A 20,524-nucleotide genomic window follows, 5' to 3' on the forward strand; every position below is an offset into this window, starting at 1 on the left:
TCTAATCCATATATTTTTTTTTATTTTTTTTATTTAATTAATATATGATCAGGTTTGCGAGTTGGTTTGGATTCCACACCCCCCAAAACCGATACACGAAACCAATTACTAACAAAAACCATCGATTTAGTGCGGATTAGACCCGATTACCTGTTTATTTCAGAACCAATTTAATTAATTTGATTAGAATTTGGACGGATAATCAAGTACCCGCTATCCGTGCTCACCCCTAAGCATGGGATGCTGACAATCACGATCAGCATCATAGAATCTCCCGCCAATTCTATATTTATATCCACATTTTTTGGCTTATTCAATTTTGGAAAACTGATTTCTTTTCCTTTGCTCAAACTTCCAACTGGCATAAAATTGACTAATAAGCAAACAATTTATAAAAACAAACACAGAACATGAACAAAGTAGAAATCACAACATATAGTAAATATATTGGCTATGAAAAATCAGGTAACACTGTTTCATACCATCTTCTGAATTATCAACATCGGGAGGTGTTGTCTTGAAAATTGTTGCCAATGGTCCTGCTTGTAACTTTTCGAAGCCTTTACAAAGACCCTTCCCAGGACCACCATCAGGACCAATTATTCCAAATCGATGTAGGAGGACTTCAGCATAGCTCATTCCCCCACCAAGACGAATACCAGATATAGAAGCTGAGCCGTTCAAACAATGAGACTCTGTATCTTGTTCCCCCAATGGTATGACATGCACCATGTTTACATCCAGAAAAGGGATTGAAGGAGCATTTCAGTTCAATAGATGGTTCCTCTTGTTATGTACCCAGAATACAGTTCTCAATTGACGGTTTCCAATATATCACTGCTTGAAGGAATATTCTCTCCAGAACTTAAGAATGAGCCATTCTCTCCTGCTATGTGCTTCTCAGCATCCACGCAATCTATCTGAACACCCTCCCAGCGTGAGGTGGACGAAATAACAATAACACCACCAAAGGTTCTATGAGTGGCACTAATGAACAAATCATTTCCAACAAACTACACTAGAGGCATTCCCTCGACATTCAATGGTGAAGACTCAGAAATCGAAGTTGAAGGTCTTTAACTGCCAAACTTACAGCACTGTCACTAGGAGTTATGTCCATTAACTTTTCACTAGAAGATTTGTTTTTAATGCCCTCCAATTGTTTACTTTTTCCGGCCACTGCTATTTTCTCACTAACTCTCCCAAAATACATGTAAAGAACTAAGACAAAAAATAATTGTTCAACAAAACAATTGGACAGAAACTGTTCACAAGAAACATCAACTCTCACAATACCTCCTAGAGGAGGAACCTTTAACAATGGACTGCCATTGCCAGTTGCCATTGCTACTTCAATCCAAGCACCTTTTAGAACAACACATCTCCATAGTCCTGGGTCCATCCAAGAGAATCGTAACGTGCAGGTGGGACAGTACATGCTTCCAGAGATAAAAGTAATCTGGGCTGCTCTGGCACTCCAGTTTCTCTGGATAGCATCAATTGGTTGACCTTCCCAAAGACTGAAACAAGCAGGATCCTTATCCAGTTTTCAGTATTCTTAGTTTCATTGAGGGTGAATCTATATATGAGAAGTCTTCAATATGAAGCCTTGCACCAGCAAAGGAGGTTTGAATTACATTATCTGTGTTGCTTTTAGAAATATCCAACTGGGCCTTGTCCAAAAGAACCATAAGATCCAGTCCACTGACACTGAGAGTGAAGAAAAGAGAGTTTACTGAGGAATCTGGTAAAATATCACCAGAATTGACAACAATTCTATTAGCTAAGAAAGAAGATACTCTAAGGCAAGCTTCTTCCTGAAGATGAATTTGGAAAATAATGAAAGATCAATAAAGAACATAATCTATTACCGTAGCAAATATATAGGCATAGCAGGCAAGTTACTTGTTGAAATAAATTGCAATACCATAAGAGGCGGACAGTCAATAACGGTTTGGCAAGCAAAAAATGGTGGAAGTGCAGAAGGCACAATCTGAAGGGAACGGAGGCAGATTAGAGGAATTCCCTCAATCAATTGCCACTGCTGTTCTCCAAGTGGATATATTGGAGGGCAAAAGCTCTAGCTGCAGGAGGGAGAAAATGGGATTGAATAAATTTAATCAAGCAAGGAATATATGGCTGAGTTCAGGCATCATTCGTGACAGGCACAATGGTGTCATTTGATCCTTGTAATAATTCCCATTTAGTAAGACAAGGGTTTGTTGTTGTTATTGTTGTTGTTGTTGTTATCGTTAATGTGAAGGTATGTAATATTAAATAAATGTTATGCCATCATTGTCTTACTTTTTCAATAAATTTACAACACATTACTGCACAACACCGAAACAAAATTATCCTTATCAGTATTGCAAAATTAAATTAATAAAGCATTACCAAATTCTGGCACATGAAAAGACTCTCTTTTAACAGAATGTATAGATGGCTGCACTAACAAACATGGCGGGTGTGAAAACTTGTCACTGCATTTTCAAGAAACATATACAATTTAGTAATAGTGAAAACTATTTCAACAGTCAGCATGGAAAAAAGAAACCATCATTATGACTATAGCAAACTGAAACAACTAAGTAGGGCACATTGCTAATAGTTTGCTTTCTTATTTCCCATTCTGGATGAAATTATTTGCTCAAGAGCCAACCAAATATATCTAACAACAAAAGTTATAGGTGCTAATATATCCATTCCCAATATTTTTCACATTCACTAATATGTTTTTCCTTTTCTTTTTCATTTATTTCCTTGTTAAAGGAAGAAATATTAATGTTAGGGAGCAGGATAATGCAAACAAGGTGGAGGACAGGAGATCCTCAATACAAAGATTAGCATGACAATATTCATTAGAACAATAAAAGCTTTCCAAACTCTCCAAGATGCACCAAGTAGAAGCAAAACACCCAACCCTGTCCCAGATGGCTTAAAGATATTTTTAATATCTATAAGTCATTTTTGGTCTTTGTCCCTCAACCTTTTCTTTCTTTGGATCTGAGTTTTGTTCCAACATTATGTTTTTGGTCTCTATTATTAGACCAGCACTATTAAGTGGTGATATTATAAAATCCAGAAGAAGGTTTATAAAATATTTACAAGGACCAAAAAAGAAACTTCCAATATATGTAAGGACTAAATATTGGAGTTTACAACATTCCATATATATTAACTGTTTAGACAGACAGATAATCCTGTCATAAAGCGGAGAAGTGTACGAAGTCCTGCACACATGATATTAACTTCATACATCATCTATGCCACTTGTATCGATTCAATGTGGACACATGTAAAAAGTTTCCTTTTAATTACCTGGCTCACTTAATACAGGGCAAAGAGCTTCTGTGATGTGCAACTAAACCTCAAGCCCAAGTGGATAGTTGGAGACTGTTCTCTGAATTGTGATCTGGCAAATAGCAAGCACAGTAACATTTCATGAGTCAGGAATCTTGGCCATTTAGAAGAAAGTAGATTACTATGATTAGAGGAATTGTACATATGCTTCTCCCCATATTCCTTCTAGAAAACACTCCCCTCAAAAGAATACTCGTTTTGCACCATCATCGTCTCTCATGTTTGCTCGCTCTTGAGAGCGGCCTAAAGTTCATCCCTCAACATGTCAGGATGAGGAAAAAGATCAATAGACAGATTCCCACACCAGTTTCTGAAGAGAAAGAGGTGGGGATAAGAATTTATATATAGTGAGTGTTAGAGAATCATTAGCATCAATTTAGACCAATTAGTATCGTCTATATTTATATAGTATATCTGTATATTAATTATAGGATTCTATGCCTTTATTACTCTGATTCATTTAGCACCTATAAATACCCCTTGTATATTGTACCTTTCATCACACTGAATAATACACTTTTCAGATTACTCTCTCAGTCTCTTGTTTCTAACAATGGGAAATACCAATGAATGGATAAAGATGATATAGAATATCAATATTTAGATGGTAAGTTATCCCAATATCGGTCATACACACATAAGATATAAAATGAAAGGCATAATGCAGTACTTTGAATACATATATATATATATACTTCGTATTACTTGAGAACTCCCTTGCCTCCTTAAGATTTACAACCTGATAATGCAAACGGAAAAAAATCTTCAACAATATTTATACCAAGTGTCCCAAATTAATTGTAAGCACGAGCCGAAACATAATTACATCCCAGCTTTCATTTGTGGTATACAGCAACAAATTGGGTATGGTGACAGATGCCATAGGCGGTGCCCTACAGCCAGAGATATATGGATAATTATGGATAAGTTTTGGATAAATTTATAACATAGTTTTTTGGTCAAAGAGGACAAACAATCCATCAGGTTTATCTGTAAAGCTACCCCATAAAAACGTGCACTGTTATTAAACTCTATTGCAATGAATGCAGACCAAATACTGCACTAATGATCAAATTCAGCAAAAAAGATATAAATATTGATTTCAATTCAATTTATTGATACATAACAACGACTGCAGAGCATAAATAAACTAAAGTAGATAACCAATTCAGAATACTAGTAAGAAGAACTTACCATGCTGCTCCCCTTGGGGACGAGCACCCCCATGAGTTTCAAGTAATAAATTAACTGTTTGAATTTGTATAGTCATTCCATCGGATATCTGATGGAAGTCCACAGTCAGTAGCAATGAGGAACATTCAAATTGAACATGCGCATCAGACAAATGATTTCTATTTGCAACACACTATTAATCCATATCCTAAACTAGTATCTCTTCATAGATCTTTATTTTTATGCTGCATAAGGATCTCTCAACAATCAACAGCAACAACGTTAAAGTTGAAAGGACGGAGAAAGATAGAAAAATGTGGAGTCCAGCTAAGGCATGAAGTGAATCAATTCAAATCTCCCAACTCTGTTAAACAATAGTTTTTTGTCTTCATTTCCATTTTCAATTGTGTACATCCATTGTAAAGTTTAACAACTACAAGCATCACACAACTAGTAAAATACACATTGTAGATGTTACTCAGCCACACATTACAACATAATCTTAGTAGTGATAGTGTCAAACCTTATCAGCAAAACCATAACCACTACCATTTGAAGAGGCACTTGATGGCGTGATGCTGCAGACAATAGTATAAAAATTACTAGCTAAAGAGAAAAAACTATCACCCTACAACAAGATTTTTCAGACACTTTCAGCAAGATAAAAATTTTCACTACCTAAGTACCTAGCATTATTCTCGGGCGGCCTTTCATAATCAGAATTCTCCTTTAGAACCAAATTCAGCCTATCAATTTGCACAAAAATGGGCTCTATTTGCACACTGCTCACTGACTGTAGCTAGAAAACTCACGCATTGAATTTAAATGCTTGATTGGACTTGGATAAAAAACATGCTTGAATATGTAGTTTGGTTGATAAATAAAATCGAACAATACTTTTGTCTTTTGAGTTCTTGGATCTTATTTGGTAAAAAAAAAATAGACCCTTATTTTAAATTAAATTTGTTAATTAGTATATATTAAAAAACTTATCTTTTTCTTTGTTTCACAATTTAAATGATGGCGTCAAAGTAATACACTTTAAAAATTAGAAGAAACCATGCATGAATCTTTTGGAATAAAATTAAATCTTTATTTTAACTTAAATTTAATAAATGGAATAATAATCAGTCAAATATTTTCACACAATTATTTTTAATAATAGAATAGATCAAATAATTATATTTGTATTAAATTAAATCAAAACAAATCAAATTTAGTAACTATAAAATCTAAAAAAATCAGTTTGCAATTAATAAATTTAAATATTTAATATTGTCATTGTTCACATTAAACAATTGACCTTGGTGCAATGTAATATACATTACATTAGTTTTTATTTTTGGAACTATTTTTATCCTAATTGACTCTAGTTAAGTTGACCATTAATTGATCTCCTAGACTTTCCCTAAATGAATATAACTTTCTACGCGCATAGCAAATTCCTAAACAAGAACTAGTAGAACGGTAGAAGGCAGCACTTAAAGAAACCAAAGCAACATAAAATCAGAAACTTAATACTCCTCCCGTGGACCCTAAACATTCCCGCACCAGATGTCGCACCACACCTGCATAAAAGGTTCGGACTAGCTGTTCTTCTTTGCTCCTTCTCCTGGTTCCAGTTTTAAGCACAAATAGGAAACAACTATATCAAGTTTCATTCTTTCTTCATCAAACAATAACATTGTTGAAAATCATCTCATTCCTACCCTTCCACACAAAACACATCACCGCAAAAAACTCATTTTCTTCCTCATACCCCTATTCATCCAAGTCTCAGCATTTCTTAGAGGAACCAGGCCAAAGAAAAGATAGTGCACATTTCCAGCTCACCCATATACAACACACAATTTGCATTCCTTTGTTCTATCATTTTCTTCAATTTCTAAGAATTTGAAAGAGCATGACTACCATATATACAAGAATGACAAGAGATGATGAACGAGAATGACTACAACAACGACCGAGAGTTTGTCTGATGCCACTGTAAGAACTGAGACTAATTAATCGTCTAAGTAAATAATTAATATTACCCAAAATAGGATCCGAAAATTTAGAATGAGAATTTGAGGATTTAAATATGATTTTTGGACTCAATAGATTTTTCTGAGTCAGAAAATGTATTTTCTGCGAAAAATTGAGTAAAACCGCGAATCAGCAACTGAACCGATCAAATTGGTTTAAGTCTGTCCGGTACTATACGAAAAAAATTAAAAACAGTTGAAAATCTTAGAGTAATATTATAAATTGAAAACCGGACATTAATTTTAAAGGTTTGGCACAAAGTTTGGCCAAACGAGCTAAAAACGCTAACGGATTGGACCGGGCCTAAGTTGGGCCCAAGCCCAACATATATATACTCTCATTAAAGGCCAATTCAGCACACAACACTCTCATAAACACAACACACACCAGCTGAAAGAAAAGAGGGAGAAGAGGCACTATTCATCATCATCTTTCCAAGCTCATAACTTGAGCTACGAAGCTTCGATCGCCGCACCGTTTGCGGCCACGCGATCCTCGCGGAGAGCTCTACAAAATCACCCAAGAAACTGGTAAGGAAATCACAAAATTCCTCTTATTTCTTCCTTCCAAAATTTCGAATTTTTAGCATTTTGTATTGAATGAAATTTTGTGATTTTGGGTGTATAGGTACACTCTAACACTTGATTACTATTGGGTTTTGTCTCAATCATCATTGGATAAGGTGAGCAATTCAAATCTCTTGTAGTTTTGTAGATTTGATGAACCCTAGGTTGAATTGTTGTAAATTATGTGTATATAGATTGAGATTATGATTATTGGCATTTGATTGGAGCTTTGGAGTGATTGTTGATGCTTGTTGGAGTGGGTTGGTAACTTGGTTGTGGTTGGAAGCTTGATTTGCACTCAATTTGGGTTTTTATGCATATTAAAAATCGGTCAATGTATGGTTTCGGTTTCTTCTATGTAATATATAATATTTCTGGACACTTAGGCTAGTGACCCAGAGGATATGATGTATGATGAATGATGTATGATGAATTGATGAATTGATGTATGGATTGGATTTTATTGGTTGTTGATTTGTTGAGATATGATGTATGATGAATTGATGAGTTTTTGCTATTTTGATGAATTGTGATGTTAATGTAGATAAAATTATGTTGAAGAGTGAGATTGAGGTTGAATGAGTTAAATCATGATGATTGTTAGTGATATGATGATGATGGATGATTGTGTGGATTGAAAAATGGTTTTAGTGTGAGATATTCGATGTTTGGGGTTGATGATATTGTAAAGTGATTGAAAAATTGGTATAAAGGGTGAATTATGACATAAAAGGGTAGATTTTGATGTAACTTGGAGTTTAGAATGGTTTGATTTGGTTTTGGCCATATATTTCAAGGAATTGAGAAATTTGTGCATTGTGGTAAAAATAAATTTTTGGTGAACTTTGACGGATCATAACTTGAGTCTCAGTTATCAAAATTTGTTGAAATTTGCTTTAAATTAAAGTTCACTGAAAAATCTTTAAATGGATATAAAATTTGTAGGAAATGAATTTTTGTAGAGGAAGTTATGATCATTCAAAGTTTGGTGTCAAAATCTGAATTTTGTGAATGCTGCAGAATTTGTGATTTCTGGTTTGTGTGCGCACGCACACCTCGTGAATTTTTGAACCTGTGCGCACGCACACACGGGGACATGGCTACTGATGGGAGTGCTAGCACGCTCTGTGCGCGCACATAACCAACAAAGTTCTGCAAGCTGTGTGCACGCACAGCCCTGTGCGCACGCACACGGTAGAAGGTGCATTCTGTTGGGGGCGTTCGCACGCCTTGTGCGAGCGAACAGAATTGAAAAATTTTACACTTGTACGTACACACACCTCTATGCGTACGCACACATTTGAAAATCCTTCTGGCCGTGCACACGCACACCCCTGTGCGTACGCACATTCCCTGTTTTTCAACTAAATTCTTGTTTTTGACTGTTTCACCTTCCCAACAAGCTTGTAACCTTCTGTGACACCTATTTAAAACTCTTTGACTTATTTTCGGGTATCAAAATATGGGAAAAGGTCCTAGAAGATTTAATTTGGTTGTACCTTGAAAAGTTAGAGAACGAAGGCTTAGGTTTCTGGTGTACTGAGGATGGGTTTGGTGGTGTGAGAAGGGAGAAAGATATATGAATTGAGAATTGATGAACTAATGAGTTCGGAAAGAAAATTGTGAATTGATAGTGGTTGAGATGAGTCGAAGACTCGGAGTTTGAAATGATGAATTATTGATATAATGAAATAATAATTTTTTTTTTCAAAACCACCGATGTAACTTTTTTAAATTGAGATTGTTGAGATGCTATGCGCCCGGTAAGGACGGTGGTTGGATCCCGCCTGTCGAGGTAGCGGCGGCAGCATAAGGGCGGTGGTTCGTCCCGCTTGCGTTGAGATGTGAGGTCCGTGGCAAGAGTATCCCGCTCGCATCCCTTCAGATCACTAGATTGTGCAGGCACAAAATCCTGGACGGTGTTCCGAGCACCATATCTCAGGGGTTCCCATTATGATTCCGAAGGGCGACATCTCCATGGAGATGTGTCGGGTTGGCAGTTGAACCGACAATGTGATATCACAGCCAGCAGGACAGGCATTCATCATGTGCATCTTCTATCTGTTTGTTTGCTTTGCGGACTTGAAATTGCTTGCCTATTTGTATAACATGCCTAATTGCCTATTTGACTTACTTGATATATATGCCTATACTTGTGTTTTACTTGCATTGTATTAATTGTGTATTCTACTGGGATTGATGAGGTTTGGAAGGCGGTGGCGATGGGATCGCATGGAGGATAGGTTGGTGAAGGCTGTGGGACAGCGGAGAACTGTTAGATTAGAAAATCCTCTAAGTTAGAATACCCTTTTATTATGTTAAGGCTTTAAGTTATGCTTTACTGTTTTAGTTATACTTTAAGATGAATCTTGTGATAGATATGAAGTTCTAGGATTGCCTCTAGCGTCCCGAAGTCTTATATCTTACATTACTGGGCAGTGTTACCATACTGAGAACCTCCGGTTCTCATACCATATTCTGTTGTTGTTTTTCAGATGCAGGTCGCAACCCACCTCGGTGAATTACTTCGATGGTGACAGAGCAGAGGATCCTGGATATATTTTGGAGTCTTTTTGATTATTTTGTTTATATCTCTCACTTTTGTATTTACTTTTCCCTAGAGGCTTACTTTGAGAGAAAAACTTGTATAAGCTGTTTTTAACTTTCAGAATTCTATATTGTCTGTATATAACTAGCCGGCTTAATCTCTGCGAGCCGTAGCTAGATCTTTATACTATTATACTCTTCTATTTTGTTATATTACAACTATATCTTGTGCGTTGAGTTTGTAGCTTCGTGTGTACGTTGTGCGCCTTTCAAATCCTATTTTTGAGCTGTATCCTTCATCGGGCTTCTCGAATATATTACTTCTTCTATATATAAATATGTATAAGCTTTAGAATTGTTGTAACCTTTGATTAACATTTGCTTTACGACTCGAGGTAAGGCTTAGGGTAATTAAGGTGTTACATTTAGTGGTATCAGAGTGGTTCGTCCTCGTGAGCCTGAGGGATGGACCGATTGTGCTTCAATGTACACTCTATGTCTTTTTCTTTGATTCTATTAGGTTATTTGTTTGATATATGCATAGCATGCTTGTTTGTGAGTGCCTTTTGGGATAATTGAAGCACTAGGCTTTTGATATTGAAGCTGATCACCTTGATATCGATTGTTTGGTGCAGACAGGAACCCTAATGGCCACTCACGAATGAGGTTGTACACGTTCCTGAGGAGAGAGTAGGAATGAGCAACCGGCCGATAACTATGCCGAGTTCATGGCGGCAATGGCGAATCTTGTGAACACCATGGAGGCTAATGCTGCTGCGACTCTGCAAGTTGTGCAGAGGTTGGGCCAACCAGCCGGGAATGGAAATGGAGATGAAAACGGAAATGATAATACGGAAGGAAATGGTGATAACATGGGAGGTGCTCCGATGACCTTGGCTAATTTTCTCAAGGTTCATCCGCCAAGTTTCAAAGGTTCAACCAACTCTATAGAAGTGGATAATTGGTTTCAGGCCATGGAGCGTGCGCTACAAGCACAACATGTTCTGAATAACCAGTATGTGGAGTTTGCTGCATATCAGCTTTTGGGAGAGGCTCAGCACTGGTGGCAAGGAGAATGCCGCTTGCTCCAGCTTCAGAATGCCGACATCCCTTGGGATGTATTCCAGACGGCATTTTATAAGAAGTACTTTCCTGAATCTGCAAAGGAAGCGACGGGGATGGAACTTATGCAGTTGAAGCAAGGTTCCTTGTCTGTGGCGGAATATACTAACCTATTTTAGGAGCTCTGAAGGTTCTCTAGGGTGTGTCAGGGTGCCCCAGAGACCTACGAAAGCTGGAAGTGCATCAAGTATCAAAGGGGCTTGAAGGATAATATCATGACTGCTGTGACTCCTTTGGAGATTCATATTATCTCCAATCTGGTGAACAAGGCAAGAGTTGTTGAGGAATATGCAAAGACGGTAGCCTCGTCAAGGGACACTCATGGAGGAAACACTAGTCGGGGACATGGTAAGTACTTTCAGCCAAGTGGTTAGAATTTCAAGAAAAGAGGACATGCACCTCAAGGTCAAGGAGGCTTCAGAAAGAACACTTATGATCAGTACCAGCGTGGCAAAGGGATGGGGAATCAGAGTAAGGTTTCTCCGAAATTAATTTGTGATCATTGTGGACGTTTTCATCCATATGACTCTTGCAAGATTGGTATAGGTGATTGCTTCAATTGTGGTTTACCTGGTCACATTGCGAGGGATTGTACTCGTGGGAAGAACCCGAATGCAGGTCAGAGTCAACACCAAAGGCAAGTATTTGCTGTGAACGCCAAGGATGCTGCTAAGGCGGATCCTCTGATGAGAGGTAACTGTTTAATTAGTGACAAGATCTTGGTTTCATTGTATGATACTGGAGCTTCACATTCATTTATTTTGTTTGCTAAAGTTGAGGAACTAGGCTTGAAAGTGTCAGAATTAGCATTTGAGTTGCATGTACATACTCCGCATCAGACGGTGGTGACTAAGTCAGGTTGTAGACAAGTAGGTTTCAAGATTGAGGGTAGAGAATTTATGCATGATTTAATTTGATTACCAATGGTTGGGTTGGAGATAATTTTGGGGTTTGATTGGTTGTCAAAGAATTGAGTTTTGTTGGATTGTTTTAAGTGGTCAATTCAGTTTATGCCGGAAGGAGAAAGTGGAACAGTGATAGCTGAGGGCTATTACCTGAACTTTGTAATAGTGAACTGCAGTGGAGAAGAGTGTCAGGGTTATATACTGTTGGCTGTGAATACGTTAGGTGATAATCAGGAGCTAGATCAAATTTCGGTAGTTAGAGACTTGCCGGAAGTATTTCCGGAAGATATTCCTGAGTTCCCACCTCAAAGGGAGATTGAATTTGCGATTGAATTGGTACCGAGAGCTGGACTAGTGTCGATTGCACCATATCAAATGGCTCCGACAGAGCTGGATGAACTAAAGGCTCAGTTCGAAGAGCTTCTGAACAAGAGGTTCATTCAACCGAGTGTATTGATGTGTGAGCATCTTCTCTATCTTTTCCTAGTGAATTTGCACTTAAATTATTGAGTTTAATCAAGATTTAATTACCTTTAGCCACTATAAATGCTAATTTGAGCTGTTTTCAATTTCTGTTTATTTCAGGTAGCATTCGGATGGATTTGACGGAGTTTTGTAGCAGAAAAGGAAGAAAGCGAATGATGCTGTCAACCCCAACCTCCTTGCACTCAAACAGAAATAACTTGAGCCACAGAGGTCCAATTGACGTGATTCCAGTGGTATTGGAAATCTAACTTTCAGAGCTTTCCAACGTTATATAATAGTATACCCTTTTCTTCCATTTCATACGGGCCACTTCACGCCAAACTTGAGGAAGCTCAAGTTTGGCGCCAACTCAAAAGCCTCCAAGGAACAGGCGCTGCCATCTCCACGCCGAACTTGAGTTTACTCAATTTCGGTGCCAACACAAGAACTCCAAAGAAAGGCACCACTCCACGCCAAACTTGGATTCTTCCAAGTTTGGCGCCACCCTTAATGAATCCAGTGGTCCCCACTCGTCCCAAGATGCACTACACGTGAAGGCTTTGCAAATTTTGATTAAACTTTATTTTATTTAAAATTAGGAAAATATATTATTTAGTTTTAGAAAAATATATTTTACATTAATTAGGATTAGATATAAAAGGGAAAAGAATCAGCCCTTTGGGTTTCTTCTCTTCTCTTCTACCTCATTCCGCAATTTACAGTTTTTCTGAATCCTAGTTTTCTCTCTAAACCATGAGCAACTAAACCTCCATTGTTAAGGTTAGGAGCTCTGTTTATTCTATGGATTAATACTATTATTTTTCTATTTTAATTCATGTATTGATTTCAAATTCAATAATTGTTTTCGTTCTTCATCTTATGAATCTGGGTGGAACGGAAGTATGACCCTTGTTCTAATTGAGTTCTTGTAAAACTTGGAAAACCTCTTTGCTTGAACAACAGTTTGAAAACAATTTCTCCTAAATCTCTAATTATCTGGACTTAACGGGATACGTGACATATAATCCTCTTATATTTGGGTAATTAGGATTTCTGTGGCACATAAACTAGTTTTGAACTTAACCCTCTAATTGGAATCAAGTGACCAAGGAATTGGCGGTTGATGAAGGTTAGAGGAGAATAAAAAGGTCTAAGGAATTAGGGTTTAGTCACATATAGTTTTCCATGAATGGAATCTTGCATGATTAGAATAGTTGGTAAGAAAAGTCAATCTGGAAGATAGATATCTCTGAAGCCTTAACTGTTTTCTCATATATATTTCACAATCCGTTTACTGCTTGTTCTCTGATCTTCAGAATTTACTGTTAATGCGTTTGAACTCTCAAAACACTCTTTTCTGTTTGTCTAACTAAGTAAATCATTCAATCATTGTTGCTTAGTCCATCAATACTCGTGGGATCGACCCTCACTCACCTGAGGTATTACTTGGTACAACCCGGTGCATTTTCCAGTTAGTTTGTGGTTATAAATTCCGCACCAAGTTTTTGGCGCCGTTGCCGGGGATTGACTGTGATTGACAACTATTAGTTGTTTAATTGCTTAGATTAGGCATTTTAGCTTTAATTTTTTTTATTTTTTAGTTCTAATTTTCGAATTTTGCATCACAAATCTTTCCTTAACTTTTGAAATTAAGTTTGGTGTCCTTGTAGTAATTTTTCTTTTAAAAAAATATTTTTTAAAATACTAGTATTTTTCTTTGTTTAATTTTTGAATTTTTAGTTCACCTCTTTTCATTTATTTTCGAATTCTTCTTTTATTTTTATTATTCCTTATTTTATTTCTTTTCAAAAAAAAATTCTGTTCTTTCTTCTTTCCTTTCCTGTTTACCACATGGTGCGTTTAATTCTTTTTGGTATTTTGTGCTAAGAAAAAATAATGGAGAGAGATCACATGGGTTATTACTCACACCCAAGGAGTGATTCTTATTATTGTGGATCGAGGAACTACTCGAATTTTGGTTGGCAAAGTCAAAACCAAAGAAACTTCAGTGTTTCATGTTCCAACTATCAAGAACCACCACCTCCATATTCATACGAAGAACTACCACCTCTCTATCCATATCAAGAACCATCATCTTTCTACTCATATCAAGAGCCACCATCTCCCTATCCATACCAAGAACCATCCTCTTTTTACTCTTATCAAGAACCATCATCTCCTTCTTATTCATATCAAGAACCACCCTCCTCTCCTTATTCATATCAAGAACCATCAGCTCTTGAGCTTCGCATGAAAGAATTCATACATGATATGAAGATGATTGTAAAAAATATAGAGAAATATGTGGAGTTGATTATCAAGCCCCAGGAAGAGGAACAAGCAAATTCCTTCCCAAGAGATACAATGCAAGATCCTATGGAAGAAAGTGAGAAAATCAATCAAAGGAGTTCATACTCCAATGAATTAGAGAACTCTCCACCCTCACACATGGAAGAACAGGAAGATGCACAAACAAAGGAGGTTGTAAGGGATGAAAACAATTATGGGAATCTACACTCCAATGAAGCAGAGAGTGGCATAGAGGGTAAGTTTCTTGAACTACCAATTCAAGAAGTTCTTGATGAAGGGTACACTCCAACCATCACACAACACCCAAATTTTGAAATCAAAGAAGTGAAGGAAACCAAGGAAAGCACTGAAAAGGGGATTTTGACCAAGAAACAAAAGAAAATATCCATGAAAAAGAAAAGGTCAGCAAAAAATAATCCAACCTCTACCCCAACAAGTAAGGTGAATCAAGTTAGCCACAATAAAAGAAAGCTTGTTAGGAGGAATTTATATCAAAGGGCACTAATTTTCACCTCTCCTCCCTTGGAGACATTTCTTTTAACTAATTGGAAGAAGAGGAAGAAAATTCAACAATCAAGTGTCAAGCTAATGACATTAAAGAAGCGCTTGTTGGGAGGCAACCCAACTACTAGTATCCTTGGTTTTGTAGTTACTTTGGTTTTAATTTTATAGTTATTTTGATTTTAGCATTATAGTTATTTTAGTTCTGGTTTTAAAGTACTTTATCTCAATTTTTTTTAGAATTTTTCTTGTTTTACATGTGTTTTGGTCATGCAGAATGATTAAAATAGGAACAGGAGCAATTAAAAGGAATTTTTGACACCCTGGAGTTTTTGTTTGCTTGGGTACAAGCAAACTTTTAAGTTTGGTGTTGTAGAGTGCACTTTCTATTTACCTTCTCATCAGTGGCACCATGGGGAGATGAATGTTCTGCATGAAGGAACACAGCTGGAGGAATGAGATGGCCACCAGCATAACTGAGGTGGTTGAGTTCCTTTCATTCTATTTTCCCTTCCATTCTTATTTTGTTGTCTTCTATTTTCTATTGTTTTGATTGCCTGCATGATCTTTAGTACTTTCAGTGCTTAGATTTAGTTTCATTCTGTTATTTGCTTTTAGTTAAAAAAAATTGTCTCATATATCGCTCATTGAGCTTGAATCTAAAAAGAAAAGAAAAAAAAGAAGTGATGTATTGCATGAGAAATTGAGTTTATATTTAAGAGTAGTTAGTGCACGAAACTGCAAGACACTTTATGTGACAATTCCGCATAACTAACCAGCAAGTGCACTGGGTCATCCAAGTAATACCTTACGTAAGTAAGGGTCGATCCCACGGAGATTGTCGGCTTGAAGCAAGCTATGGTTATCCTGTAAATATTATTCGGGAGATTCAAATGATATGAATGATTTTGTTTATGAAAAGTAAATAACATGAAATGAATGATACATGTGATTCAGTAATGAGGAACAGGTTGAGGTTCCGGAGATGCTCTGTCATCTGAATCTCTGCTTTCCTACTGTCTTCTTCTCCAAACACGCATGGCTTCTTCTATGGCCGGCTATATGTTGGTAGATCACCGTTGTCAATGGCTACCATCCTTCCTCTCAGTGAAAAATACCAGGCACAGCTACCGCACGGCTAATCATCTGTCGGTTCTCACTCGTGTCGGAATAAGACCTCTCTGTCCTTTGGCACACTGTCACTGCACCCAACATTTGTGAGTTTGAAGCTCGTTTGTTCTAGCCTTCACCATGAAGGTTCTGATCTCATGGGTTTGAATGCTCTGTTGTCAAGAGATGCAAGTCAAACTCGTGGATTAGAAACCCAAGAGATACGCACTCAAACTGTCGCCCAATGACTACGTTGAGCTCAAATAGAATGGGAGTGGTTGTCAAGCACACATTCATAAATTTGAGAATGATGATGAGTGTCACGGATCATCATATTCTTTATATTGAAGTACGAGTGAGTATCTTAGAACAGAATCAAGCGTGATCGAATAGAAAACAATAGTAATTGTATTAATCCATTGAGACATAGCAGAGCTCCTCACTCCCACCTATGGGGTTTAGAGACTCATGCCGTAGAAGATGCAATATGAGATGTAAAATGTCATCAGTCCCCAAAATGAATATCAAAAAGTAGTTTTTATACTAAACTAGTAACTTAGGTTTACAGAAAATGAGTAACTAAGTGCAGAAATCCACTTCTGGGGCCCACTTGGTGAGTGTTTGGGATGAGCTTTAAAGCTTTCACGTGTATAGGCTATTCTTGGCATTTAACTCCAGCTTTGGTGCCCATTTTGGCGTTTAACGCCAAGAGGTATGCCTATTCTGGCATTTTACGCCAGAAAGGGTTTCAAGTCTGGCATTTAACGCCAGTTTGGGCCATCAAATCTCGGCCAAAGTATGGACTTGAAAGCGCAAGATGTCTACTTTCCAACGCAATTGAAAGCGTGCCAATTGGGTTTCTGTAGCTCCAGAAAATCCTCTTCAAGTGCAGGAGGGTCAGAATCCAACAACATCTGCAGTCCTTTCTCAGCCTCTGAATCAGACTTTTGCTCATATCCTTCAATTTCAGCCAGAAAATATCTGAAATTACAAAAAAATACACAAACTCATAGGAGAACCCAAGAATATAAATGTTGCATAAAAACTAATAAAAATGTAATAAAAAGTGAATAAAACATGCTAAAAACTACATGAAAACACCACCAAAAAGCGTATAAAATATCCGCTCATCACAACACCAAACTTAAACTGTTGCTTGTCCCCAAGCAGCTAGATAAATAAAATAGGATAAAAAGAAGATAATGATGCAATAACATCTCAGAGTCTTCAATAAAACTCACAATTCAAATTAAATGAGCGTGGCGTATAGCTTTTTGCTTCTGAACAGTCTTGGCATCTCAATTATCCTCTAAAGCTCAGAATTATTGGATTCTTTAGGAATTCAGAATTCAGATAGTGTTATTGACTCTCCTAGTTTTAGTTTTGTTGATTTTTGAACACAGCTACTTTATGAGTCTTGGCCGTGACCCTTAGCATTCTGTTTTTCAAAATGTACTTTAAGAATACATGAATGCCACAGACACTTAACTGGGTGAACCTTTTCAGATTGTGACTCAACTTTGCTAGAGTCCCCAGTTAGAGGTACCCAGAGTTCTTAAGCACACTCTTTTTGCTTTGGATCATGACTTTTACCACTCAGTTTCAAGCTTTTCACCTAGACCTTCATGACACAAGTACATGGTTAGGGACAGCTTGATTACGCTGCTTAGGCCATGATTTTATTCATTTGGGCCCTCCTATCCATTAATGCTCAAAGCCTTGGATCCTTTTAGTGGCTTTTTGCTCTTGCCTTTTGGTTTAAAGAGCTTTTGGCTTTTTCTGCTTTTTTTTTTGAATAAGCTTTCTTTTTCACTGCTTTTTCTTGCTTCAAGAATCAATTTTATGATTTTTCCGATTATCAATAACATGTTTCTTTTTCATCATTCCTTCAAGAGCCAATACATACTTTCATCTTTAGTATCAAAACATGCTTTGTTCATGCATTCATTTAGAGAGCTAAAGTAATGCCTCCACATATAAATAATTTGAATTTTTCTTATTAATATACTCAAAATGGTTGCACCCTTATTCCTAAAAATCTACTATTTTATTCATGTTTAATGATGATAAGAGGAATAAATTATAGCCAATTTGGAAAATAAAAATAAAATACTACTCATGCAATTCGAATTTTATTAATTAAAAAAACAGAAAATTAAAATGAAAATTTAAATACTACTAATACTTATGGAATAATAATTAAAGACATAAAAATAAACTACTCTAATACTAATGCTTCATATATCTCTTGCAATAGGTTCAATAAAAGTTATCACAGAGTTAGGATTCAACAACCTTTAGCTTTGAAGGGTGTTGGCTCCTTCTATCTGTGGGACGTCTGGCGCTTCAGAGGAGAGCTTCTGGCGCTTCAGCTCCTGTAGATCACGCCCCTGCTTCTCCTGTTCCTTGAGCAGTTTGCAGAACATGCTGTTTTGATTTTGTTGCTCTTCTTTGAGTTGATCCATAGCTTCTTGCAACTTGGTGACAGAAGCTTCTAAGCAGGCCCAGAATTCAAATTGACGAATTTTTGGGAGGAGCTCATGCGCCCTCCTCTTGATGGGGTTTTCTTGAACTTGAGTTCCATCCATCACCTTTTTGGTGATTGGGCGTTCAACTGGGATATATTCATCCACACCCATCTTTACCCCTGCATCTTTACATAACAGACTAATCAAGCTTGGGTAAGCCAATTTGGCATCAGTGGATTCTTTGTTTGCAAATATGTAAATTTCACCAGGAATCAGCTGATGAATCTCTACCTCTTTCCCCAGCATAATACAGTGAATCATCACTGCCCTCTTGACAGTGACTTCAGAGCGGTTGCTGGTTGGGAGTATAGAACGCCCAATGAAATCCAGCCAACCTCTAGCAACTGGTTTGAGATCTCCTCTCTTTAGCTGGTTTGGGACACCTTTTGAATTAGTAATCCACTTGGTTCCAGGGAGGCATATGTCCTCTAGAACTTGATCTAGCCTTTTATCTTTGGCCATTCTCCTATTAAAGGACTCTGGATCATCTTGTAGTTGAGGAAGCTTGAGAACTTCTCCCACTTTGTCAAAGTGGAAGTAAATAATCTTCCTTCTGACCATAGTCCGAAAGGAGTAGAAAGTAGTTCCCTCTATTCTTTGCTTATCCGTCATCCACAGATTTGCATAGAATTCCTGGATCATTTTCTTCCAACATGTATCTCAGGATTAGCCAGGACTTCCCAGCCCCTATTTTAAATCTGCTCTTGGATCTCCGGGTATTCGTCTTCTTTCAGATTGAACTTACCTTCGGGGATCACTGATCTTCTGCACACAAGTTTGAAGTAATGGTCTGCATGTTCTTTGGTGCAAAATTTTTCATTCATCCAAAGTGGTTTTGGATTGCTTTCTTTCTTGCCTCTTGAAGTTGTTTGTCTTCCTTTGGGAGCCATGAGATTAGTTTGTTTTAGCTCAGGGATCACAGAAAGCACACCAAACTTAGAGATTTGCTTGCCCTCGAGCAAAAAAAAATGAATAGATGGAGAGAAGGATTCGAATGATGGGTGAAAAGGGGCTGGCCGAATGTGTTTTTAAAGGGGAGGGAGGGATGGGTTTCAAATTTTTGAAAAAGATAAGATGAAAGGTATGATTGATAAAAGATAAACATGATATGAAAAAGATAAGAATTTAAAAATTTAAAAGATATGACAAAGATAGGAGGAAGTTAAAGTTGAAATGTTGTTAATATATCTAAGATAATATGAAGCAATTTAAAAAGATTTGGAAAGAATCTTAAAAAGATAAATGAGTTTTAAAAACGTTTTGGGAAAGAATTGAAAAGAATTGAAAAAGAATTTAAAAGATTAATAATTTTTAGAAATAGAAATTAAAAAATGAATGTTTGTAATGTTTTGATGCAGAAAATTTTGAATTAAAACATGAAAATTCGAAAAAATTGAAGTTGGAAACAAAATCACCTCCCTTGTGCTGTTATGGCGTTAAACGCCCAGAATGATAGCCGTTCTGGCGTTTAACGCCCATCTGGCAGGTCATTTAGGCGTTTAACGCCCAGCCAGGTATCCTGGCTGGCGTTAAACGCCAGAAATCCTTTGTTATTGGGCTGTTTTTGCGAACGCCCAGGATGCTACTGTTTCTGGCGTTAAACGCCCAGAATGATAGCTATTCTGGCGTTTAACGCCCAGAATGATAGCCATTTTGGCGTTTAATGCCCAAAATGCCCCTTTACTGGTGTTTTGATGCTAGTGAGCTCTTTTTCTCTGTGATTCCTCTGCTTTATGTCCCGAACCTTCATTTCCCTGACTTATTCACTAAAATGCATTAACGAACATGAATAACAAAATTAAATAGACTCATATAATTGTTATAAACATCTAATTTTTTATAATGGCTGGGTTGCCTCCCAACAAGCGCTTCTTTACTGTCTTTAGCTGGACTTTATTGAGCTTTTAATTTA

At 37.1% G+C, this 20,524-nt stretch overlaps 2 protein-coding genes and 1 pseudogene across 2 annotated transcripts; 2 read left to right on the forward strand and 1 right to left on the reverse strand.

Annotated features, from left to right (window-relative positions):
* Nucleotides 414-6,406, reverse strand: LOC107647046 (annotated as a pseudogene).
* On the forward strand, nucleotides 10,400-10,912 carry LOC107647045. Its single transcript, XM_016351175.1, has one exon. It carries the CDS (start codon nucleotides 10,400-10,402, stop codon nucleotides 10,910-10,912), a length of 513 nt encoding a protein of 170 aa, XP_016206661.1.
* LOC107647044 lies at nucleotides 11,009-12,287 on the forward strand. Its single transcript, XM_016351174.1, has 5 exons — nucleotides 11,009-11,141; nucleotides 11,340-11,486; nucleotides 11,568-11,662; nucleotides 11,801-12,132; nucleotides 12,284-12,287. Exons 1-5 carry the CDS (start codon nucleotides 11,009-11,011, stop codon nucleotides 12,285-12,287), a joined length of 711 nt encoding a protein of 236 aa, XP_016206660.1.

Source organism: Arachis ipaensis, chromosome B06 (assembly GCF_000816755.2).
Source record: "Arachis ipaensis cultivar K30076 chromosome B06, Araip1.1, whole genome shotgun sequence".
Classification (NCBI taxonomy): Eukaryota; Viridiplantae; Streptophyta; class Magnoliopsida; order Fabales; family Fabaceae; genus Arachis; species Arachis ipaensis.

Coding starts and splice junctions, on each gene's coding strand:
- LOC107647044 (XM_016351174.1), top strand. CDS start 11,009: ATGACTGCTGTGACTCCTTTGGAGATTCATATTATCTCCAATCTGGTG. Junction 11,142..11,339: donor AAACACTAGTCGGGGACATG/GTAAGTACTTTC, acceptor AGATTGGTATAG/GTGATTGCTTCAATTGTGGT. Junction 11,663..11,800: donor CTAAGTCAGGTTGTAGACAA/GTAGGTTTCAAG, acceptor TGGTCAATTCAG/TTTATGCCGGAAGGAGAAAG.
- LOC107647045 (XM_016351175.1), top strand. CDS start 10,400: ATGGCGGCAATGGCGAATCTTGTGAACACCATGGAGGCTAATGCTGCT.